At 42.7% G+C, this 24569-nt stretch overlaps 4 protein-coding genes across 7 annotated transcripts; 1 reads left to right on the forward strand and 3 right to left on the reverse strand.

Annotated features, from left to right (window-relative positions):
• Positions 1–82: 82 nt before the first annotated feature.
• emb (embigin) lies at positions 83–3463 on the reverse strand. Of its 2 annotated transcripts, XR_008950662.1 has the most exons (10): positions 3307–3463; positions 2949–3026; positions 2683–2866; positions 2154–2236; positions 1936–2072; positions 1454–1615; positions 1050–1167; positions 937–967; positions 751–862; positions 83–655 (listed from the first exon to the last, which is right to left on the reverse strand). XR_008950662.1 is itself a non-coding variant. In XM_057033570.1 (9 exons), the coding sequence occupies exons 1-9, from the start codon at positions 3446–3448 to the stop codon at positions 802–804; spliced, it is 996 nt and encodes a 331-aa protein (XP_056889550.1). In that variant the 5' UTR covers positions 3449–3463; the 3' UTR covers positions 83–801. The 2 variants fall into 2 exon arrangements, 1 of the variants encoding a protein (XP_056889550.1); XM_057033570.1 differs by having other exon boundaries at positions 83–862.
• A 762-nt stretch (positions 3464–4225) lies between these two features.
• Positions 4226–11017, reverse strand: malt1 (MALT paracaspase 1). Of its 2 annotated transcripts, XM_057033555.1 has the most exons (17): positions 10741–11017; positions 9948–10114; positions 9747–9868; positions 9524–9671; positions 9258–9436; positions 8556–8652; positions 8404–8451; positions 7717–7740; positions 7550–7594; positions 7177–7380; positions 6916–7093; positions 6716–6787; positions 6497–6624; positions 6242–6391; positions 5611–5768; positions 5406–5531; positions 4226–5160 (listed from the first exon to the last, which is right to left on the reverse strand). In XM_057033555.1, the coding sequence occupies exons 1-17, from the start codon at positions 10887–10889 to the stop codon at positions 4645–4647; spliced, it is 2511 nt and encodes an 836-aa protein (XP_056889535.1). In that variant the 5' UTR covers positions 10890–11017; the 3' UTR covers positions 4226–4644. The 2 variants fall into 2 exon arrangements, with proteins under 2 accessions (XP_056889535.1, XP_056889536.1); XM_057033556.1 differs by lacking the exon at positions 8404–8451.
• Positions 11018–13209: 2192 nt separating this feature from the next.
• Positions 13210–19470, forward strand: prlrb (prolactin receptor b). The gene is made up of 9 exons (XM_057033563.1): positions 13210–13365; positions 14234–14388; positions 14797–14929; positions 15449–15618; positions 16437–16600; positions 16780–16921; positions 16998–17094; positions 17187–17256; positions 17336–19470. The coding sequence occupies exons 2-9, from the start codon at positions 14307–14309 to the stop codon at positions 18008–18010; spliced, it is 1533 nt and encodes a 510-aa protein (XP_056889543.1). The 5' UTR covers positions 13210–13365; positions 14234–14306; the 3' UTR covers positions 18011–19470.
• On the reverse strand, positions 18611–24409 carry LOC130526135 (selenocysteine insertion sequence-binding protein 2-like). 2 transcript variants are annotated; one of them, XM_057033560.1, is made up of 18 exons: positions 24187–24409; positions 23808–23936; positions 23589–23703; positions 23423–23498; positions 23122–23309; positions 22967–23051; positions 22786–22877; positions 22388–22528; positions 22179–22268; positions 21970–22062; positions 21745–21877; positions 21502–21668; positions 21292–21415; positions 21039–21222; positions 20712–20932; positions 20410–20564; positions 20142–20310; positions 18611–20066 (listed from the first exon to the last, which is right to left on the reverse strand). In XM_057033560.1, the coding sequence occupies exons 3-18, from the start codon at positions 23679–23681 to the stop codon at positions 19942–19944; spliced, it is 2136 nt and encodes a 711-aa protein (XP_056889540.1). In that variant the 5' UTR covers positions 23682–23703; positions 23808–23936; positions 24187–24409; the 3' UTR covers positions 18611–19941. The 2 variants fall into 2 exon arrangements, with proteins under 2 accessions (XP_056889540.1, XP_056889539.1); XM_057033559.1 differs by lacking the exon at positions 23808–23936 and having other exon boundaries at positions 24187–24408.
• Between the last annotated feature and the right edge of the window lie 160 nt (positions 24410–24569).

A 24569-nucleotide genomic window follows, 5' to 3' on the forward strand; every position in this document is an offset into this window, starting at 1 on the left:
GTATGAAGCTGATATAGTCGTTGTTTCTCTTCTTAAATGATTGTAGAGGGTGTTAGTCCAGATGAAACAAGCACACCAGCAGTGACTTTGTCATATTTTTGCCTTTATTGAATAGAGGCATTAATCAGGGGGGGGGGGGGGGGGGGTGACATGCAGCAAATATCCCGAGCCGGATTTGAACACGACCTTCATGTTCTACCGACTGAGCTGAACTGAGTCCCATGCAGATTTAATTATCAGTGCTTATCCTGATAAAAAGATAATCTGCACATCAACCTTCAACTTTTGTGTGGAATCTTGACGGAGATGATGGGGTGTTAGATCACATGACGCAGCATGGCGGGTGGCACAGAGGTAAGGCACTGATTAGGAACTACTGAAGGAGTTGGGGCGTAACGATGTACAACGGGTTTTTTACAGGAAGTGAAAGGATAATAGTAACGTGTGCAGCTATGATTGAGAGTTTTTATGAATTTTGGTCACTTTTCTGTCCCTATTAATAATTCCTACAGCACATTAGTCCAGATTTCAGGCTGTGAATCCAGAGCTTCAATCATTAAGGCAGCCTTTCAGTCAGGGATGATGTAATCCAGCCGGGTGGACACAGCAAACGTCATCGGCAGTCTTCTGTGTAAAAAGCTGTATTGGTTATCACCTGTATGGATTATGCTGGTTATTGCTGATGCTTGATTAATCCTAGTAGCTATGATAAATTCAGTGTTAACATGCGTAAACGCTTTCCAGTTGAACCTGAAATGTGCCGAGTAAAGGAAACGTGGATCTTGTGGATGACTCCAGCCTTCACATTTTTCTCTGTCTCACTGAAGAGTTGGACTCAGATGCATCATTTTCTCCCGGTGTCCTGAGTAAGACACAAAAATATACTAGTTGAAAATCAGAAAAGTCTAGAAAGTCAGAGGTTGTTCCGGCACTCACAGTGTGTTGGCTTGGTCGTTGTCCTCATTTCCTGAATATAACACACATTCTTAAAATGAAACTAGATCAAAGTGCACACAGTTGGACAATTTGCTCGAGTGACACTAAAATACCCGCTGAGGACGTCTTCTTGGAGCGACTCTTCTCGTAGAGCAGAATGGCGGCGACCAGCACAGTCACCTCGATGACGATGGCCATAAAGGGCTTCAGGGGCTCGTAGAATGTGATGACCTTCAGGACACAGTAACACACAGCTGCAGAAAAACCCTCATCTCAAGCTCATTTAAAGAGGTCTTTTAGCTACCGAGGTCCATCTATTCCTGACAGTTATTTTTTGAGAAAGCTCAGGAGTCCATAAAGGACACAAAAGCAAAGGTGGCCCCCGAGATATTGATTAAAACCTTTGATTACACAATCCAATTATTATCCCCCACAGAAACATGACATTAGTCTAAAAATGATGGTAAATCTTCTGCACATCTTTACAGCAGAACATGGAGAATTGTGTTGCTCTCACCTTCAGCTCCACGTGTCCCAGCGTGCTGCTGATGGCATAAACGGCGCTGCAGAAATAAGACCCGGAGTCAGCCTCTGTCAGATTGTGCACCACAAGCTGAGTCTTCCTCTCTTGGTTTTTGATTTCATGCCTCTGAGACTCTGTTGCTGCCAGAATCTGCTCCTGTAGGACAAACGACAGTCTTCAGGTCTGCACACCTTCAGATCTACACGTACACAATAAAGAGGACATGCACTTCCCTCCTTGCTGGGCTGGCTCTATCATATGCACTTGTATAGTCTCAGTGTGATTTCTGTTTTCGTGTGCTGTATTTGGCTTTAACAGAACTGAAAACAAACGTTTAAAATTAAAAGGGAAGTTGAGGTTTGAGTTATTTCCTTTGAGAGTGCCAAAAGCAAGACAAAAGCAATCAGTTTCTCCACAGTAAATAAGAAGAAAGAATGATGTGTTGATAACTGCAGCCCGGAGAGCTGTTGACACACCTTCTCTGTTCCATTGGCCTTGTACCAGATCCAGGTTGTGGGCGGCGGTTTCGTGTCCTCCATTTTACAGGTGATCAAAGCTGTGTCCCCCACATAACTGACTATTGGTTTATCTCGCACCTCCCCCATCTGTGGAGCTGATGGACAATGGGGCAAAAGTATAACCCTGCTGTTGCATTTATGACCCTCTTACTCCGGTTGTCTCCGGTGATCATTACCTGCCAAGACAAAGTTGATTTTTGCATCGCCCCCAAACACGCAAGAGTAGTTTCCGAGGTTTTCCTGACTGACGATGTTAAACCTGGGGGGAGGGGGCAGAAACAGGCATGCATGCATGCATCAGTAGGACTTGAGTTTTCTCCAATATTATTTCAGATAATTAAGTAATAAAACTGATAACACAGCTGAGTGCATTTGGTTTCAGGCTTCTAGTTCCAGTGTGAAGGATTTGACAGTATGTAGCAGAGAGAATGCACATTTCAGGTTTAAATACTTTCTTTTCAACAAGCAAAGAGGATTGTTCCCTTGAAAGACCAGCATCCATAAGTGCATGAGGACAGTAACTGGTATTCTAATATACATCTATTTAATTTCTGCAATCAATTATTAAAGATCTTAGACACAAGCTCACGTTCATGGCCTAGAAAGATTCCTGGAAAGTGAAGCAATGAAACATATTTAAATATACGTAGAATATGAGTAATAAAAACTATGCATGGGGAAGGGGGGGCGGGGGTGGGCGCTTACTTTTGTTGGAGATGGTAGTGCTCATTCTTCAGCGGCACTGTGAGGCGGCTCTCCTCAATCTCCGTCCCATCTTTACTCCAGAACCCAGTTACATTTGGATACCTGTCTGCATCACCGGTCCAATTGCACTCCAGTTCCAGGATAACCGGACTGACCACCTCAACCCTCTCCATGTAGACGTCACCTGTGTGTGGTAGAGGGTCGGTCAGGTCCAAGCGGAGCAGTTCTCATATCTGCTAAAGTGAGATTTAAAATAAAACCTTTACCTTTCAGGACAACTCTCTTTGAGAGTGTTGGCAGAGGACTGCTGGGAGGCTCCGGTGGAGCTGAGGGTCCAGCAGACTCTGATGGCAAAGCACATGTATAATATACTGATGAAAAAAATACATTACTGATATTAATTATTCAGATTTGTTGCTAATACTACGATATCACAACTATTTTCCTGTATATGTTGGCACTTCTATACAAGCAAAGAATTTCTGAATGAATTTCAGAAGAAAATCTAATTGAAAATGCTAAACTACACATGACGCAGTAGGAAACCACATGCTTCTCACTTCCTAGGGTGAGCGTATTCTCACGATCTCTCACAGACACACAGATTAATCCAAATTGCTTTACTTGTTTGGGTGAGTCTGCAGCAGAGGAGCAGGAGGAGGTGAAAGAAGAGCTGCTTCCAGGAGGCGACCATGATCAGAGGTGTGCTCCTCTCTGCACTGCAGGCGGCTTTCTCCCTTACCTCCCTCCTCTCTGCCTGCTGCATCGTCTCACCAGCCCTTCCTCCCTCACCGGTGACGTAGCGTCAGCTCACCCTGCGTCTTGTGTGTGGATTCTCCATCCATTATTCAGTCAGGCGGAGTTCATGTCGCACTCTCCGTCCCACTGATGTAACGCCGGGGCGGAGCAGGGCTGATCTTTATGGATAATAACCTTCACAATGCTCTAAATGATCCAATGTTTAGCACATTTTCCTGTGAGTATTGTGGTGGACTGCAGTGTTGTTTATTTACTCCTTAGTGTGTGTTCTGTTGATTCATATTTACAGCTGTTGATAACACAGTGACCTTGACCTTGAACCACCTTTCCATCCTTGGAAATAAAGTGAACATTATTTAGATGAAATGATAACACACAGCATCGATTTCAGAAGCAGGATCCAAGATTATGCTATTGTCTTATTCTCACTGATTACCTGCCTGGTGCTACCAACATTCTGGCTTTTGTTTTTTTAATAGAGGTGCAGATTATTTCTGCATTTAATAATTTTGAGAAATTAATAACCCACCATGACCTCGGGGGCATTTCCTCATTGGTGCACTTATTGCTTCACAAGGGTTCCATCATGTTAGACGCAAACCAGCCTTCTGTTTGGGAAAAATAGGATTTGGAAACTTGCCGAGTTGAACTCAGTAGTAGTTATGGTTGACTGAGGAATAAGCTGTAATGTAAAATATACATTGTAAATGACCCTACAGGCTCCCTTGAGGTGGCAAGAGAGTCCATTACTGCCAACCTGAGAGTAATTTAAAGCCCATCACAATGGAATGATTTATTATTTATTGATTATTGTTATAGATTTAAATGATCACGGTATCTTACAGACAGATCATGAAAATCAACTTAAACACCAGCCAGAGGCAGCTGCTCAAATTCATGTGCTTGGCTCATATTTGGCAACAGTCAGGATAAAATTCAGCTTTAAAAAAAATAAAAACGGGCCAATAAATCTAATCTCTTTGTATTTTGTGGGGGATGTTTATGCTTTTAAAAAAACACACCTCCCAAAAGTGCCCGATTGTGTAATGTCCAAGAGTCATCTGAAATACATATGTTTCTCTAAAAATGTAAAAATTCAGTGTATATAATATTACATTGCTGTTGTTTTTAACTCTTATAGCCTATACCAGGGAGAGCAGCGTTTAAAATCCATCTAGACGTGTCAAACCTCCGACAGCAGTTTTACTGTTGCTGAAGCTGCAGACTGTTGATGAACACAGTCTGCAGCTCACTGATGTCATCTGTGGTCTCTATAGGGATGCTCATCCTGCTGGAAGAGCTTGAAAGCTTCTCCGCAGATACGTACGCAGGGTCATACTGAGGCTGGCTAACGTTTTCATAGTAGGACTCCCCAGAGCCACCAACGGCACCCTGCAGAGGCTCGTACACGTCCAGGTAGTGGTGTTGAGGCGAGAGGCGGGCGTAGTCCTGGACTTGGTACGGTCCAGGAATAATGTGGAGGCGATGTTCCGGCCCTGGGCTGTGGCAGGGGCTGTGGCAGGGGCTGTGGCAGGGGCTGTGAGAGGGGCTGTGGGGCATTAGGCAGGTCTGTAGGCAGCTGTTTCGTCGCACGTGTCGGTGCAGGTCCAGTCGAGCTATGAGCGGTTTGCCAATGTTGATCGTTTTGGTCCAGTGAACTGTGTCATCATCCATGCTGACAAAGGTGCCCTGAAGGCAAAGGGTGAATGCCAGCTCCTCCTGTTGCAGGAAATGTCGGGAAAAAAGAATCAACAGTTTCATAAAAATAAACAATTTGTGAGACTTAATCAGATTAAATGCTGGCATTGATGCTGACTATTCTCCAAAGCGTGTCAATGTCACAAACTGGCCCCAGTTAAAATGACATTTAGATCTGATTTCAGGTTTACAATCACTCCCCTTTGCAGAGCAGATGGAATATTCCTTGATTTATGTAAAGCGCCACACTAATTTTCCTTTCTGACCTTGAGCTTCTGCAGTGCTCCGACTCTGGTGTAGAGACAATGCTGTGGTAGACTGCTGGAGAGGAAGTAAACCCCCGTCTCTTCCGGGGTCTCTCTGTTCATCTCTTTAGGATCCACATCCACATCCTGCAATTAAAAATAACATGTGCAACATGCACAATGCACACATGCGTACATCTAATCGTGGCTCGTGCAGCAAGCTGACCTGCGAGAAGTCAGTGACGTGAGCCTGGCAGAGGGACATGTCTTCAGGCTTCTTTATGATGTGAGTGTAAATGACAAGAACATTGGAGAACTCTGCAGCGAAGCCCAACTTGATCTGAGCACCACAGTCAAAGTCCAGACACATGCTCTCTGGAAGCTCTGGAAAGATTCAAAGACACGATGAACTTTCTTTTAAGCAAAAAACCCCCCAAAAAACCCCACTGATAGATTCACACATTATTCACATAATGTTTAACAATGTTGCAAATTGTAAAAACAAGGTCATAGGCATTGTTTTGAAGGCCAAGAACTGTTACAGGAAACACTCAAACACTAACCTTAGTGAGAAAAAAAAAGCTGAGCTGAAACTACACTACCCATAATCCCACTGTTACATCAGTAGGAAATTAACAACATGCACAGTTCTGATATTTGTCTTGTCTGCCTTATCACTGTGCATTTAAATAAAGAAATTGTGGCATATACTTCTAACAAAAACAAAAAGTGATTTCCAAATTAAAATAGTTATTATATATATTATAATAACTATTGCTGGGCTGAAAGGGGAAAAAAAAGACAATCACAGTTTCACAAACATGACACCAACTCTGACTCAAAGGGATTAAACTCACCATGAGCCTTCGCCCAATGCCGGCTGAGAGTGTGAGCCATGTTGGGACTGTTGCCGGGCAGAATAGGATCCGTAAGCGCTCTCCTCTCCGACAGACTACTGCGAATCTCCAGGGCCTGCTTTCCCTTTGTAGCATCAAACTGACCCATGTCTGCACACAACACATGAAACTTTCAGTACGTTATAACATACCCAATGATACTGTAACAGCAGGTGCTTTGTCCCTAATGAAACTGTATCTCTCGTTATTTTTCACCCTCTGCAACTCTGTCCAGCAGCACAGTAATCTTCTCATCATCAAGCAGCCTTTTCTTCAAAAACTTGACAAAAACCCCGTTGGTGAAGCCGGTGGAGCTCAGCTCAAAGGCCTCAGCGTCCTGGCACCTGAACAGCAAAAAGGAAGAAAGAGTACTTTTGCTCTACAGAACAGAAAATGGGCAAATGTCATGCGTGACAGCTGACAGTAAACACGTACGTGGCGTAGCCAAAGACAATGTTGGCTGTAACTCTCAGGACGATGTTCGGAGTGCTCTCATCATGAACATTCCTGGGAAGGGGGGGAATCCTGCATGAGTTTCTCATACAATAAAGATGAAGCTCAATTTACTGCTGTGACTGCTGAGGTGACACAAATCCAAACCTCATATTGGACAATGAACTTAAGAGCCGAGTCACCTCTTCCTGCACATGTCCAGCAGAAACACGTTGAGGCCCGTCTCTTTCTCCTGCATCAGCTTAAGGATGCTCTGCACACATAAACAGTTTGCTGAGCGGTAAGGGTTCGGCGCATCCACGGGAACCATGAAACTGTTGCCGTAGTTCTCGTATCCGTGACCGGCGTAGTACAGCAGACCTGAGGGGAGAAGAATAGGACTGAAAATGAATTTAATTTACACATTGGGCATGATTCTATGTTTCTAACCATGCAGAACCCACCGTAGACCCCCTTGTGAAGCAGCAGCAGGAACTCGTCGACGGCGTTCCTCATCTCGGACTCTGTGAGGTCCAGCAGTGAGACCACTTGGAAGTTGAGCTGGCGCAGGAGGTTGGTGAGTTCGTATACATCGACCATGGGAGCCTTGAGCTGAGGGTGGTTCTGGTAAGACAGATTTCCGATCAGCAGGGCCACCTTGTCAGTCGCTGGAATGATACAAGGCAGAGGTGGAAAGCAGAACCGTTACAATCCGGACCGATAAAAAAACCCGTTCATGCCCTGGAATACACATTCACTGATTGAAGTTGTCATGAAAACCCAATTATAGTAAAATTAACTGTTCATTATTGCCAATTAAATATAGTCTGCACTTACCATAAAGTTGTTCTGGAATACTATTTAGTAAAAAGTCACTGGGACCTAAATTTGCAAAGTCACACACACACACACACACACACACACAGACACACGCACACACAGAAAATGTAAACACAATATATTTAAACAGGCATTTATGAGGCAGGATTAAATATCTCTCTTACCCCCTCCGATGGCGTAAATGTCATCTGGAAATCAAGAATACAAATGTTCTAGTTGAGTTTACGTCCATTACACAAAGAATTATGATTGAGCTTTAAAATGAAAGATTTTACTACCATCCACCAATTACTTAATTTGAATTACGGGGCTGTTAATAAAATGAGAGGCAGGACTGTAGGCCCGACACACATCAGTCACTCACACACTCGCAGTGAGGCAACACTGTACAGTCTCTAATCAATCGGACATGCATGTATTTAGATAGTGAGAGAAAACTGGAAAAAAGAAACAAACACACAGACACAAGGAAAACATGCAGACTCCAGGCAGAAAGACCCAAGCTGGATTCAAACCCAGAACCTTTCAGTTAACCCGGTCTAGTCCTGTATCATTCCACACCTCAATATCATGACTCCAAAAGTATGGATTAATACCAATACAAAGCTTTAGTGAGTATTGACAATAACAAGAGTCCCCAAATGCACAGACAGCTGATTCAGTGTCAAATATCTGATGATATCTGCCAGGAAAAGCGCCCACAAACCCAAAAACAATTTCAAAAACTCAAGCAGAAGAGAAATTGTAGAGCAAAAAAGATGTTAAATAAAGATAGGTCTAACATTTTCATGCAGGTAAAACTACGTTTTTTTTCAGTCCATACACTGCATGCACCATCCAGGCCACAATACCTTCAGAGCACTCCGTTGCCCCTGAAATCTGGACACATATCCTCGGGGCTTTTTAAGTCAAGAGCACAGCAAACACAACAATCCCTCAGTCGGAACCACAGGACAGCGGCTTTAACAGTGTAACAATCTAAAGTGCAGGGTGTTCACTGTACCTATCACAACGTCGACCTCATTGGTCCACAACCTCTCAGTGCTGCTGCTGATCTCACAGCGATACCGGCCATGCTGCTCCTGCATAGCGTGGGGGATCTGAGGAGAGACCCAAGAACACGTCTTAACAACACAAACCTAAGAAGAATTAAAAAAAAAACCAAAAAAACAAGTTGAGCTAAATACACATTACCCACAAACCCCACAGTGTCACATCAGTAAAACATTAACAGGAAATCACTTCTTTGTAGCGTTGATATTTGTCTTGTCAGCATCATCATTGTGCGTTTAAATAAATTGTGGCACACTCTTCTAACTAAACTAACGCCACCCCAAACTTTACAAATTAAAACATCGATTTTTTTTAAACTACTGTTGGACTGACAGGGGAAAAGACAACCACAATCACGATGCTAACGCTGACTCAATAACCAACCTGCACACCTACCAGACAGGAAACAGCTGGGTTTTTTTTAGTCATTCCACCTTACAGTTCCTGACAGGAAGCCCTTTTTTCTTCTTCTCAAACAACAAACTAATCATGTTTCAGAAGAGAACATCACATTACATCAAGAACAAAAGAAAGAAAGAAAAAAGCCGAGTTCGGGACCTTTGTGGGGGAATTCTGTTTCCCCAGGTGGGTTTTATGGCTGCCAACTGCTGTACAGTCTTCACAGATATTATCGAAAGAACCATCTGCTCACCACCAGTTTCCTCTTTGTTGCTTTGGGAATCGGGACTCCATTTCTGTGCCACTGGTACCGAGGGATTGGTCGTCCCACAGCTCCGCACTCAAGCTGCAGGTTTTCCCCGACCTGCAGCCGCTGCAACTTAGGCTGGATCACCAGCTTCAGTCGACCCCCTGCAGACTGGTAACTCTGCCCTGGCGGGCGAGGGACATCAGAGGTGTCATTGCTTTCGATTTACCGTGTACTTAGGGGGGAAACACTGAGATATTGTGATAAGGTACCACATGGCATGTTGGTGTTCAGGACGTCAACCTGAGCCCACTGGCTGAATTCAAAAGCATCTCCACAGTTGACTCTGCAGATGTAAAAGCCAGTGTCTCTTAGAGAGACTGGACTTATCATCAGGTCTGGGGAGGTGCTGTTATGCACCTGCAGATGTAAAAAGAAAATGTATATTTAGAAACAAGATTTAATTGTCTTATTGAAAGGCTGACTGGAGCTCACCTCATCCTTGCCTTTGAACCACTGGTACTGCACTGGAGATTTGCCCACAGCGTAGCAACTGAGACGCAAATTGTGGCCTGACAGGATCGCTACAGACTGGGGCTGAACCAGAATCTGTAAGGCTGCACAGGGAGAATTCTCTTTTCTGGACCAGGTTTAAGACAGAAAAGAATCAACCTTGTGCAGATATCGGGAGTGTACCTGGTGGTTTCAGACACTGCAGAGCCTCGGCGTTGCCCACGGTTTGGAGATAGTCCATCAGGTGTCCCGTGGTACAGCCCCGCTCCCCCATCAGCTTCAGGAGCGTGCGGCTGGGGCTGCCTTCCGGCTGCAGCACCTTCAGGGAGCACATCTCCATGTCGTCTGGGCTGTGAGACAAAGTGGGAGAATTATTCCCGTTAACTTTGGCATCAACTGCATGAACTGACATAAGAAGAAAGAAAAGTAATTGAACTGCTTTGTGTTCTCCAAGTTTACAGAAGCATGTTTAATAGGAACTTGTCATTCTTGCCTCATTCCTACCTGAGACTCACCGGCCTCTCTTATGGTGCCACTTATATCCAAACAAGTGTATTTTTATTAGCAGGTAAAAGATTAGGCCAGAAGCCTAAACGCTGTGTTTTAGGGACAACAAACTCTGCTCATCACCACAAACACATTATGAATCGGAAGGGTGGCATCATTATTTTGTATGAATGCAATTCTGCAAGAGGCTCTGGAAAACTTGGACTTCCATCCTTTCAGACTGACTGCAGTGATCGTGGACAAATCTGTATTTGCAGAGTTACAGGTCCAGAAGATTTAAGTGATCCATTTGACAGTGTTAATCAGCTGAGAGTGTTGGTGAAGTCTTTGGAATCACTGACCATGATGCAATCAATAAAGCCATAAAACTGCAAATACAATGATGAGGCGAATAGAATGTTTGATAGAATGATAACACCTGTTGTGACTGTCATGCTGTAATATTCACTGCTAAACACCCCGATCTCACCTGACTTTGAAGCGTCGGTCATTGCCAACTATCTCTCCAAGTTTTCGCCATCCTTTATTGCTCGATTGATCCAACACCTCACAGAGCCTCCGCACAACCGGCTCCTTCAACAGGCTAACCTTCACGGACCGCTCCAAACAATCCGACATGGTGGACGGCTGACCATGGACGTGCACGTTCCGAAGAGTCAAACCTAGCGAAAAAAGAACCTGCAACAAGTTCGGCCTATTTCCTGGAAGACAGACAGCGGTAAAGGCGACACACCTAGGACCGGTTTCCGCCGCACAAAGATCGTCTAGGCGACAAATGACTCTCCACTCAGACAAAAACGAATCTTTTTGATTCTTAAATGTTGGCCGATAACGTTTGGGACTCTCAAGCACAAAAGTATGCTGGTGATTTAAAAAATATGTATCAAAAATATCAGACTAAATAAAATCACGAAATTCTTATTCTTAATTATTTACTTCCAATTATAGAACAATAACGGGATGTGAATGAGGCTGGACGGTAAAGTGGACTTGGCTGCCCTCATCTGGATATTTTATTAACTGCAGGAATGACGGTTTTCAAACACAAACTCGCATCTGTTAGATAAGTAAATATATTAAATGATTTATTAAATATATATAAAAAATGTCCTAAAAAAATTAACTAGACCGTACTGCAAAGTTTTGTGACCAGAATTTCTTTCACTATAGCCGGATAATCTACTTTTACTGTACTCTATTGCTTGCAGCTTAAGTGAACGATTACCTTATTGTTTTTAAAATGCAAGCCATCAACGTTTTTATTGTGTTGTGGTGTGTGTGGCTTGTTTAAAAGGATATGCTGTCTGTCCTGTCAACACATTATTATCAGATTGATTACTGTGACTTAACTCATGGACAGTTGAAGATAATGTGCACAACATCTGGTGAAATTAAATAATTAACTGAATGTGAGGTGAGGAAAAGAATCTTTCAGACTAAGTGATCCTTATATCTGTATAGTCTGTGTCTACAGGTCTGCAGGTCTGCAGCTTGGCCCTGGAAGACGGAGAAGTGGAAAACTACGGGCACTTGTGCTCTATCACTAGGTCATCTGAGTGAAAATCTTTGCTGCAAATAGGTGGCCTTAATTCACCGGTAGCCTCAGGCTCACATTAAAAAGGGGAAGAACTTTCACTAAATGCTGACAGACAGCAGCATAAATGCAACTACCGTACGTTGACTCATAGCATGGGTTAAAGACTGAACTATCACAGACTTCCCATTTATTTAGCTACAATAAACAAGTCTCCTATAGTTCAATTCTGAGTTAATGAATGAAAACCTACAGAACCCAACAGCACCGGACACATTTCATCCATAAATCATTATTGTTTCGAACATATTATAATGTACACCTTCAAGTGGAGGTTAATAAAGTTTAATCTTGTTACTGTTGAAGGAATTGCCTGGAATGTGCCTGCTTTGTTCAGCGTATAGAAAAATTAAGATTTGCATGTTGAAAATGAGAGGAAAGTCTGAATAGATCACATTTTTATCCTCTGTCATAGTAGAAAAATATCAACATTTATATAAACCAGTGACCACACAAGTGTTTGTACTTGCATCTTTGTGAGGGCTCAGGAGAGACAGGAGAGTTCCCTGAACCTTTAACCCTTAGGAGTTGAGGGAACAAACCAAAATGCATACACACACCCACACATATCCTCACATTTCTGACTTTGTGAGGACCCTCACCTTAACCATCCCAATTAACCCCCTAACTCTGACCCTAATGCAAACAGTTAGTTGCGAGGATCAGCCAAAATGTCCTCACTTTGCTAGTAATATTCTTGAGGAACTACGAAAAAGTTGCCTGTAAAACATTTTTGGCAAATTGTAATTTGTTATGTTGCACTAAATAATTAAAAATCACCTGGAACACACAGACGCTCATGATACAGCCTGAACAAAATGAAGGGAAGCTGGTTTGTGTCGGGTGTAAAATTCCCTGATCAAATGTCACACCTCTTGTGTGATCACACAAGTAATTCCATCCCGGTAGTTCCATCCTAGAGCTACAAAATTCCATGAACACCTAAACAGTATAAGTTAATAAAAACGAATATTAATTTACATGAAAGGGGCTGTGTAGTTTATACCCTTATTTAACCCCATACACTTAGTGTATAAGTTCATCAAACCACCCGTTCGTCATATTTGACAGTAAAGAAAAAACACACCTACCGCGCTCTCCGGCTGCCAAAGATTGTTTAAATTGTAAGATGAGTTACTTGCATTTGTAAATACGTTAAAACCCTTCTTTAGTTGACGGCCGACAATATACATACTAACTCAATCGGTTGGATATTTTAATAGTGATATAGAGAGATTGAAGAACTCTAGTCTTTGCGTACCGATAATATAAACCGAAAACGAGGGCAAAAGAATGGGTTTCAGCAAAGTGTGTATAAGTGAGATACTGTGATTCAGATACAATCTCTGCAATCGGGTTCTCCAAGGACGCTCCTCTTCCTCCTTTTTCAGGTGCACAAGTATCCTTCAATAGTCAAGAGTAATCATCGGAGAAGAGACTCGGCTCCTGCAAAGAGCTTCAGCCTTCCTGAAATTTAGAGCTCTTTAATGGTTACACTAGGTGAGTGTGAATACTAATACTAATACTATTAAATCTCTTAATACTGCTTAATTGGTCACTAAAGCCAAAAGACATTTATGTCACTGGAATGCTCTTAGAGTCTAAGACTCTTTCATTCGTGAAAATACAATAACAAAATTATAATAGAAATAAATAAAGGCAGCAATGTTTGTTTAGTTGCATCAACTATTTTAACGTAGGTTTGCGAAGAAGTGTAATTTTAGCAATAGAATACGCGCGTGTTTTTGTCTTTATTATAATCTGAAGTCTTCATATGACGTCTTCAGTATTGAATGCCAGTTTCTGCTACATATTTACATGTTTATTCACGCAACAACATTCTTTGGTGTGACTGCTATGCTCCTCAGTATTTAAGGTAAAGTTTGTTGCAAACGATGCAATTATTCTTGTGATTCCATACATTGCTTTTATTCGAAAAATGGAATATGCACGTAAAATTAAATTACTATCCTGGCCTATCCTGTATATAACCTGATATTGTCACATATGACCTCAGTCCTCAGTTGTAATCAATCAATCAATCAATCAGTTAGTCGATGAACCTCACCTTGTGAACATGAGACTGAGGCAAAAAAGCTGGCAGGTGCAAGAAGGTCAAATTGGTTTGTTTTTATAGATTTGAATGTCTATAAGGAAGAAATCTGCTGCTACAGTATCCTTGACCTGAGGACTCCAGGCCGACCTTGTTATTGTTTCTCACACTGAGTTTGGGTGGACCAACTAAATGCTTGCCAGATTTATTGGAGTTTGCTTGACTGTTGTCCAGCCTGTGTTGACTGTTCACGTTCCCTCCGTGCTGGTTTATTGTATGTGCTCTGTGTTTTCCCTTTATGACTCCTTGTTTCAGGTAGCAACAAGACAGAGCCAGACCACACTCCTGTGTCTTTCAACCACCAGCCTGCGATGTCATATCCTTCGTCATGATGCGTGGCATGATCAGAATGGGAAGAGGCGCCCGGCTGGTGCTGCTTCTGCTGCTGTCTGCAGCCGGAGAGTCCGTCAGTGAGTTCACAGTTCACATAATTATATTTTTATATTATATTTTGGAAAAGTATTCCCCAGAAAAATGTTATCCACTTACAAGAAATCACCATTGTGATTCTCGAAATATTGTCTCCAGCCTACCATAGAATGAAAAAAAAGGTTTTTTTAAACATGTAAAAGCCGGAGTGACCCCCTCATATCACATAGTCGCCCACCACCGTCCTAAAGACCCGTTCTGGGGAGATTCCACAGATAAGGAGCAACACAACAACAGTTAATATTCCTGCAGACGGGTTTCTGCGTGCAAAAATACACCTCCTTAACCCTCCACTTGTTTGTTCTTTTGAGGTCAACCCATCCACTTGTTCATTATTTCTGCTTCCCCCTATGAATCGTCACGTGTTGCTTGCTGGTCGTGGTTGCCAGGTATGTCTCCACCGGGGACGCCTGTACTGCTCGGCTGTAGGTCCCCTGAGAAGGAGACCTTTACCTGCTGGTGGCTGCCGGGTTCTGACGGAGGGCTGCCAACCACACACCGCCTCTATTACGACAGAGAAGGGCAAGTATTCATCTCCAAGTTCAATTCTTCGAATTTATTTTCTTATTCCATACAAATCCTCATCTTTAACTTAACGGAAATAGGTCAATTTGACATCTGAAACTATTTTTATTCTTTAGTTCTGAATGGATTTAATCACTTGCGTGTTAATAAATGTAATAGATATATTTATGGAGGAATAAAATGACCAGAATATATGCTAAATATAGTAGTTATAAGCTGTTTGGGTGAGTTAACTGCAGGGTTATAAACTAGCAGGTGGAAAAGTACGAAGAGACATAAAGCCATGTACAGATGGAGGCTTCCAGTGGACGGAGGCTAAAAGGATAATCCTGATACCAATAGATCAAGTGAACAAACGATTATTATTCAATCATAGCATTTATTGAGTATATGGGCCTGTAGTCCTTTACGTGCCGCTACCCTGTTTAACTGTGTTGACCTATGTTTTTGTGCGAGCAGAACCAGCAGAGTTTGCTCAGACCTGGTCAGTAAAGGTCTTGTTTTGTGTCCACACAGACTGACGGGACTGCAAGAGTGTCCCGACTACGAGTCAGCAGGCAACAACTCCTGCTTTTTTGACAAGAGCCACACGTCCATCTGGGTCGACTACAGCCTGATAGTGGTGGCCTTTAACGCCCTCGGAAATGCCACTTCGGACCCCTTGAAGATCGACGTGATGGAAATTGGTTGGTTGGCAGCTGATGATTAACTTGTTTGGTTCCACCTACAGGTCAAAAACTGCTCTCCTTTATGTTTAAGAAGCTGAAACTGCAAATGAGGAACCGCTAATGCAATTATTGCGCCTTTAAAGCTCAATTTGCACTCCAATCGGACCGTGTCAACGAAGAAAGAGATTCCAATATATTTCTACATGATCTGCCTGTTGCAGCCTTGTTTGAAATCACGGAGTTAAATAGTCACATTGGACTTGTCCCAATACACTTTGAACTAGTGATGATGAGGTATCACTTCACGCTGCCGCTATTGATCTGGCTAATGATTGCCGTGGTTTTATTGGCGGTCAGAGTTTCTGAGCATGCGGTGGAGAGAATGAGGCAGGACAGGTTTATGCCTCGTGTGAAACTGGTTCTCAGCAGCAGAACTTATATCTCCACCTTTGTCTGGTCTGCAATTCTTTACTGGTTGAAGCACAGCTCATTGTAATCAACTACCAGCTCACCTGAACTGACTGAGATCGGAGCGATTGCCACAAAAAAATGTGTGCAGATAATTCTGGTCTTCCAAACGGTTGCCCCACAGGTCTGCAGTTAAACATCAATACATCATCCATTAATAGTAAATATGTTACCATCAGTTGGACCGATTGCTGTCAATTCTGACACGACACTCGGGCTAAAACACAGCCTGAATGAAACCACTGACGTAAACTCTTAAAGCATGCGTCACACTCAACTAGCTTGAAAATATTCTTAGAATTTAGGTTTTTTAAATGACGAATTGTGCAGAGATGTTGACACACTGTGGCCCCATTTGTGCTCACTAGTGAAACCAAATCCCCCCGAGAATGTGACCGTGCTGGTGGAGTCGGATGAGATCCCAAACCTTCATATATCCTGGGAACCTCCTGATAACACAGATGTCAGATCTGGCTGGATTACTCTCAAATACAGCCTGCGGGTCAGACAGGAAAACAACAGCAAGTGGAAGGTGAGTTTCCAGTGATTTGAATGTGAGTGGAATAGATTGAGTGTCCAAGGTAGTTTTCTCTGTCAACTGGACTGGGTTTCTTCTCTTGAAGACGTTTCGCCTTCTATCCAGAAGGCTTCTTCAGTTCTGTGATTGGACAATAGATTGAGTGTGAATATTTGATATTTGTTTTACTGTAGGAATACCTGTCAGGCAAACAAACCCACTTCAGCCTGTACAGTCTCACTCCGGGGGTGGTGTATGTGGTCCAGGTCCGCTGCAGACTAGACCACGGCTCCTGGAGCGAGTGGAGCGAGGCCGCCTTTAAAAAAGTTCCTAACTGTGAGCATCAGATGATCTTAAGCCTCCACTTCTGTTTCTGCCTTTTGATCACAGTGGTGTGAATTTCTTTTTTCAGCTTTGCAGAGAGGAAAATCCTTTTGGATCCTTGTTTCCACGCTGTTTGCGGTCCCATTTATGGCAGCCATGTGCATCCTGGTCATGAAGTGGAACTAGTATGAGCACCCTGAAAAAGCCAAACAAAAAAACCCTCTACATTTTAATATTTCTGTTAGGTCCTGACTCAGAACTTTCTTTTCTTCCCCAGCATCAAACGGCACATTTTGCCCCCTGTACCCGGTCCGAAGATAAGAGGAGTTGATTTCCGACATCTTAAAGTAAGGTTTTGTGCTCTGTTCTCATCTTGTTTTAAATGCGTCCCATTTAATGCTGTAATTGTTCCTGCCAAACCTACAGGATGGACAATCTGAAGACTTCAACACTCTGCTTAGCAACCAGAACTTCCCTCTTATGGCAACCTGGAAGGACCACATGGAGGAGTACCTAATTGTGACAGAAATGGACAGGAATAAAAACTTCTTCCCTCCCTCCGTCTACTGCGTAGGATCAGAGATTCAATGTGAAGACTTGCTGTGCTTGCAGGACCATGAGAAGGTCAAGGCTCATACCGCTAACCACAAGTTTGTCTCCGAGGAGAGTTTCACCAATACTGAGTCTCAGCCGGAGGACGGGCAGACAGGTTCCCATTTAAATCCCGCTCCCTCAAACCCAACAGAAAACAGTCTGCTGTACTGTACAAGCACTCTTAACCCACACGCGATCGGCGGCTACGTGGATGTCGGCCCACACCTGGACCACATAGAGGCAGACAGCAGTGCAGGAAGAAGGCTCAGCAGCGGACAGGCAGAGAACTTGTCAGACGACTACAGCCGGGTGAAAGACGTGAATGGTGGCAGTGTGGTGTTTCTGGAAACTACGCCTGTTCATACTTCCTGTCAAGAAAAATATTACACTGACTGTGAGCGTCTCAAGAATAAAAAACCTCCCGAGGTCACACTGAGAGAGGAAGCGGTCACAGACTTCAACGATGGTGGATATATAGATGCTGTCCCTCACACGGCTCTAATGTAAAGCCTTGTTTTATGGCCTGAGGGGACATTCTTCCATTCTACAGCTTCAGACTAGAGGCATGCCTCCTATGACCTCCTTGAACTTATGTAACCAACCAGTTTGTCAAACTAACCAGTTGAACATTAATCATGACATAAAGCCCAAACTGGCCAGATCATGTGGGACACCCGTGGTCCCAGGGTTAGCTGGATAAAACAGCCATCTGTTCACACTTAAGAGCATTGTGATCTGGCGATTGGAACAAGGTGGCACGGCTCACACGCCACCAGTGAATACATCCAGCAAATAAGCTGACCTTTCCCAGTGCAGCAGATGATCCATTCAGTCAAGGAGACCGCTGGTGTCGTCCTTCCTTCATAAGTAAATTATTTTTGAAGTCCTCCTGAGGGAATCACACACACACACATGCCACATTTTGCCTTGGAGGTATTAACAAGTTGATAAATGTATATGATTTTTAAAGATGTTTTCATGTAACTGAGTACATTTTTGCAATTTACACTTAAAAATGAGGTAAAATAGGATGGAAACTAAATTCCATATCATATTTTTCATCTGCATCAAAAGAGTGATATAATAGGAACATCTAAGGAAACTGGGTTGGTTTAAAATATCTTTATTTTCTGCATCAAAGAGCCTTTCATCCTCCAGTTCTTCCTGTATCAGAGTTTTAGACCCAATGACAGAACCTTTTCTGTTAGAGAATTACAAAAAGACAGAGGCACCTACGTGGGTGAAAAGCTACAATTTAGACCCATTTAACACGAAATGAGCAGGGCAGCATGAGGCTGGTGTTTGTTGTCCAGGTGATGTTAAATGATGATACTGTGCTGTACAGTTCTATTAGAAAAAGGTAAGACTTTTTGTTGCTTCTCCTTTAAAACAGCAAAACGTAGCTCAGAATGAGCGACCCCACCTCAACACAACAGGTACCCGTTATTAACAACTTATAACAACTGCATATGCAGCAAACATCTGTGGATTCATTCGAATATCCTTTTAAAAATTAATTACAACAATTTGTGTTACAATTTTTAAGTAAACAGAAAAAAACCTCCACAAAAATGTATGATGAATACCTGGTAACAAAACTTATTTTCCAAACGTAGTGGCAGGTAGTGCAATATACAGTATGTAGCACAATAAGAGAAAATAAAGAATAAGGGTCTACTCTGTAGCGTAATTGGGGGATATGTAAACAGCAAATCTATGTTGTGTCCGCCTGTAAATGTTATAGATCGAACAAAATCACTAATTAATTGCCGTCACAATGAGAAACTATTCCTGTGTTAGACCAGTGCAATATATCCTATTAACAACTGTTTAGGAAGTATTCTTTTGTCAATATGTAAATATGACTGAGCACAACTGTAAGATTATGCAATTGAGACTTCCAAATGTGCTCCCAGACTGTTCTGCAACCATAAACCTTTACATTCATAAACTTCAATTTGTCAGAGGATTGTCGCAGCCTTAAAGATTCCGATATACCGACACACTTTCACGTGTACGATTAATATCGACTCTGATATGCTATAATACCCGCTTGTTTCCTCATGTTACATTACACCACTAATGCTCAGGGCAACGCTAATAGGCAGTGAATATTCTCAGAACAAAAGAGAAAACAAATGGGGGGGAAAAGCAAGAACCTTGCGGGGTGATCGAACAACAAAACAGTGGAAAATCACAACGCAAATCATCAAATCCCAGGTTTGGTCCAAGCGAGTGAACTGTTAACATATATAACGGCTCATATACAACCTTCCACAGATGGTTATATTATGTGTTTCTGTTAGACAAAAACTCCTCCGGATAAAAGTGATTCACAGCAGCATCTGACATCCGTCGCACACCCCAGTATTTTTCTTTCTAAAAGTGGTTATCGGCAAAAGTAGCTCATTTGTGAGGCACAGAAGGCTTTAATACGGTCAACTCTCCTCGCCGTTGGTGGTTTCAATGCATTCACTTTCCAAGTGCATGAAGCTCAGCTGTTTCTCAAAGTTCAGGAGTTGGTTGCTGCGATCCTGCTCGAAGATTTTGTTCCAAATTTTTACTGAAAAAAAACAAGACAAATATAGAAATTTTCCTGGATAAAGATTGTGTACATCTGCTCCTTTGTCAAACTTACGGTATTCTGGTTCCTCTGGCTGCGGGTCACCAGAGCTAGTTTCAACCTTCTCAGCCAGGGGGCTGGTCTGCTGCGCTTCCTCTGCGTCTGTCTGCTCCAGATTCGAAAGCATCACCTCATAGGCTGTCCTGGCTTCAGAAGACAACTCAATCATCTTATGATAGAAGTCCTATAGATGACCCACGGACATGAAGCATACATCAGTCATCACTGTATTGGGAAAAGATGGACAGCCAATAATGTGAGGTACAAATGAAAGGAACCCGACCTGTGCACCGTCGTAGTTGAAGATGCCCACCAGACTGACCGGTACTGCCTTGTTAACGCAGCGGCCCAGGGCTCTCCGAGAGAGGGCGAACACAAACGGCACTGCCTGCTCTCGGCAAGTGTCGATGATGGTGTGCAGAGCTTCATCCAGGCCTCCTGAAAAAGGTGACATTTTTTCCATTGACACCAGGATTGTGGTCATTGGTAGCAGTTGCTAATTGCACGTTGAATCTGTTACAATGACTTCTGAAACATTCTACATTCTGTATTCTACAGACTTGGCATCTTACACGGGCACCTTACCTTTGGACTGAATGCGTTCACAGTTGGGCGAGATGATGACACACTTGAGTTTCCTGAGTTTGAGGTGTTTCTGGACCTCTCGGAGGCCCATCACAATCCGTCTTTTCATGCGGGCCTTTATGGGGTCCTTCTGGTACAGGCGGTCCTGGAAACGTACCAGCTCCTTCAACAGGGTCGTCACACATTCGTCCACGTCTTTGCTCAGCATCTGGGTGCAATAGCTTAAAAAAAAAAGTGTAAACGCACAATATGTGTGAATCGGTTCACAATCACCAATTGATGTCTAACATAACTCATTGTATACACAGTTAAACACCAAAATCTTACTCTCTGAACTTTCTGCTGTGGATTTTGAGTCTGCCGGCTGGGTAAGACACGGATGGAGACGCAGCGATTTGCTGCTCCACTGTCTGATCTGTCTCCAGCTCTTCGTCACAGTCTTTTGCCACTTGATTGGCATCATTTAAAGCTGACAGGTCACTCAGTTCTTCCGCTGGGCTTCCAACTTCACCTGAGGGTTCAGAAACATAGTTACCACTATGATCAACATTCAGCTGATGTGTACGCCTGCAGATCTCACCTGAGGTGTTGTGCTGTTCTTCCTCTGCAGCTTCATCGTCAGGCTGACACTCCTGTTCAGGCAGCAGTCCTCTCTCTTCCAGCAAACGTCTTTGTTTTCTCTCCTCTCTTTCTTTCAATATGACCTGAGGATCAGAGACATTTATTTTTAAGGTGGATTCTTACACCTGTCATTGCAAAGGAATTAGATCCTGGCTTAAAGGTGGCTTACTTTTTTAAGAGGCGTTGGTTTCTTAGCTTTGGGCACCTCTCTCTGCTTGCCTTTCTTCACCAAAGGGCTGGTGGAGTCCAGAGGATTATGGGCAATTTTGTCCTTCTGCCAGGGTAATTTCTTTTGGACAGGGGGTTGCTTCTGGACAACAGGTAATCCTCCCCCAACTGCAAAAAATGTCTCAAGAATGTACTTTTTTCCTGAATAAAACATATTCAGATGCCATTAGCAGCCATAACCCACCGGAAAGAATAACAGACTTGGCGTCCTGCCTGTTTTTTTGAGTCTGTTGCTTTTTTTCAAGGGTGGCCAACACGTTTCCTATGTCCAGCTGAACAGGAGCTTTGCTCTTCTTCCCTGACATCTTTTCAGTTTTCTGAAAAGGTAGAAAGAGGTTGACCTGAAATGCTGTAATAATTTAGACAACATGCCCAAATCAGTATGAAAGACTAATTTCTCTACGCTAACCTGTGTATTCTGAGCTCCAACCTGTCCTTTGGGTACATTTAAATTTTCCTTGGATGGGTCATTCAAATGATGAAACCCTTCTTTTTGAATTTTCTGAGAAAGAAAGCATAAAAAGTTGTTTTTAGAAAAAACTGTGTGTATTAAAAACAGGAAACAGTATCCAAATTATAAGTTGGGCACACATATGAGGACAAGCAACTGAAAGGTACCTCATAGCATAGTTTTGCTGCATTGCTGCTTGGCATCATCCTGTCATTCACAGTCAAAGACAGAAATAAGTCTGGAAACTCTTCTTCATCCTTGCAAAAATAAATAAATCTTTCATTTCACTATACAATCAAATTAACGCTTTGTTTTCCTCAGAGCAGAAAGTTTTGAGTGTGACCGAATGGTAAATAAATGCACTAATTAAAGTTACCTCAATCTTTGGAGGCTCCTGATAACTTGCAGGCCCTTCTGACTCAGCTTCAACACCTTCACTTTTAGTCTTTTTCTTCTTTTTCCTACGCTTCTTCTTTCCTGAGGTGACATCTTCCTGTTGTTCAGGATTGTACTCAGACTGATAGGAAGAAAGTGACACAATCATTGCATCACTTAAAGAAAAATTAAAATGATTTACAAAAACACCAGAGGTTCTTAAATCTTAAATTACTAACAATAAATGTAGTTATATATGTTGCGCCAAATTACGTGCTAAAATATATGCTCTCCTTTCACATATCTAAGCTCACAGAGACTTTGTTAATCATTTGAAAAAGCCTTTTCTCATAAAACTGTCAGTGCCCTGTAAAAAAAAAATGTTCCATGTCATCTAACCTGCAGGTTGGTGCAGGTTTTACTCTTGTGAGAGGCAGGTTTCCTCGGAGGTTGTGAGGCAATGTTGGCCCAAGATGTAACGGCTGCCTGACCTGTTCACAAAATGAACCCATGAGTGGGATTTTTGCTGTAAACAATGTGCTGCATTCAATTAAATCTGGCAACACAAATTTTCACCCACTCTGAGCTATTGTGGAGGAGTCAGACGTGGAATTAGTGGTTATTTGTTGACATTCAGGCTGTGATGGGATTTCTCTCCTGTCAGACTATTGGACAGAAATTCTTAAAGCTTTTGCAGAAAAGTACATTGTATGAAATGTGATATTTTGGACTCACCGTCCAGGAGAATGCAGGTGATTGCTTTGGAGGGCTTGAGGACCTCCAGTTCTCGACATGACAAGGGGCTGATTTGTTACCAGCCAACTCTGGAAAATCATTCATTCTCACCTCAAATGGGAGGAAGTCTGACTTTACTGGTTTTGATCTTCCTGCAGAGTTTGGGGACGATCGTGCACCTAGAAACCCTGTAGTCCAAATACATAAAGTCAACAAACATAAAAAACCCCACTGAGCAGTCCAGAAATGTTTTAGCAGCGCTCCACCAAGGCACCAGGTGATCAGGACCTTCAATTATTACCTTTTTTCTGTGCATCTAGGGAGCGCTTCCCCATAACTCTGTCTTGAGAAGAAAACTCCTTGTTGCCTTGTAAGGTCTAAAAAGACAAACGTGAAAAACTGATAAAAAATGTCAATCTATTTTTCTATAACCATAAACTAAACCTAAAATTGTCAATGTGTCCAACCTTTCTAACTCCGTGGCTGCTGCTCGTCCAACCATGACTCCTTGACATTTCCTTTGGTCCAGTGGACCCCCAGTTCGTATTTGTCCTATTCATTGCTCCCACACCTGACAGGTTACTAAACATTTAAAAATATATTACACTCAAAATTAAACCAAGCCTTTATTTACATATATTACAGATATTTAACAAGATCTAGGTAGATCTGTGACATTTCCCTACCCTCCTAAACTTTGCTCTGAGACACATGGATCTGATGAGATCAGGTGAGGTGCTTTAAGTGTCTTTGGCTCATTTCTCTGTCTCGCCTGTTTTTAGTGGCCATTTGACTGGAGCTGAGAATCTGCTCTCCTGAGAGAAGATCACCAACTTATCATGAAATGTGACCTTTTACAAAGATACTAGTTGCATTTTTATGTGAAACCCGACGTCGCAAAGTGCGGTAAAGTAAATCAACCATCAGTTTACGACGAAAATTTACGAACAGATTACTGAAGAACAAGTTTCTCCAAAAGCCAAAAACAAGTTAGCTTACGCTTGCTTGTTGGGCTAGCTAACTGGCTGTTTTAAAACCAAAAAAACTTTTTTGGACGGAGAATACCTTGTACATCGTTAGGACTCCCTACTTGTAGTCAAGTGTCCACATCCTCGGATAAAGTTGCATGTGTTGTCATACTTTGCTACATTCATCACTCGGGACAGCAAATTGTATATTCACGCATTAGCAGCCTGTTTGTTAGCATGGTAGTTGCAGCCGATAGTGTAAACCAGTGGGTAAACAGCTGATTACGGCGGTTTACCCAATCAGGTCATGCTGCCAAATGGCGCCGTACGCACGCGCCGAACAGGTCCCCTCTGTATAGTAGTTTACGGTTATGCCCGTTTAAAAATATTAACGCGAATGACGCGGTCGATGCTGCCAATATTGAGGAAAAATGTGTATAAAAATAAATGGTCAAAGATAGTAAAAATTAACCGACATAG

This window comes from Takifugu flavidus, chromosome 5 (assembly GCF_003711565.1).
Source record: "Takifugu flavidus isolate HTHZ2018 chromosome 5, ASM371156v2, whole genome shotgun sequence".
Lineage (NCBI taxonomy): Eukaryota > Metazoa > Chordata > Actinopteri > Tetraodontiformes > Tetraodontidae > Takifugu > Takifugu flavidus.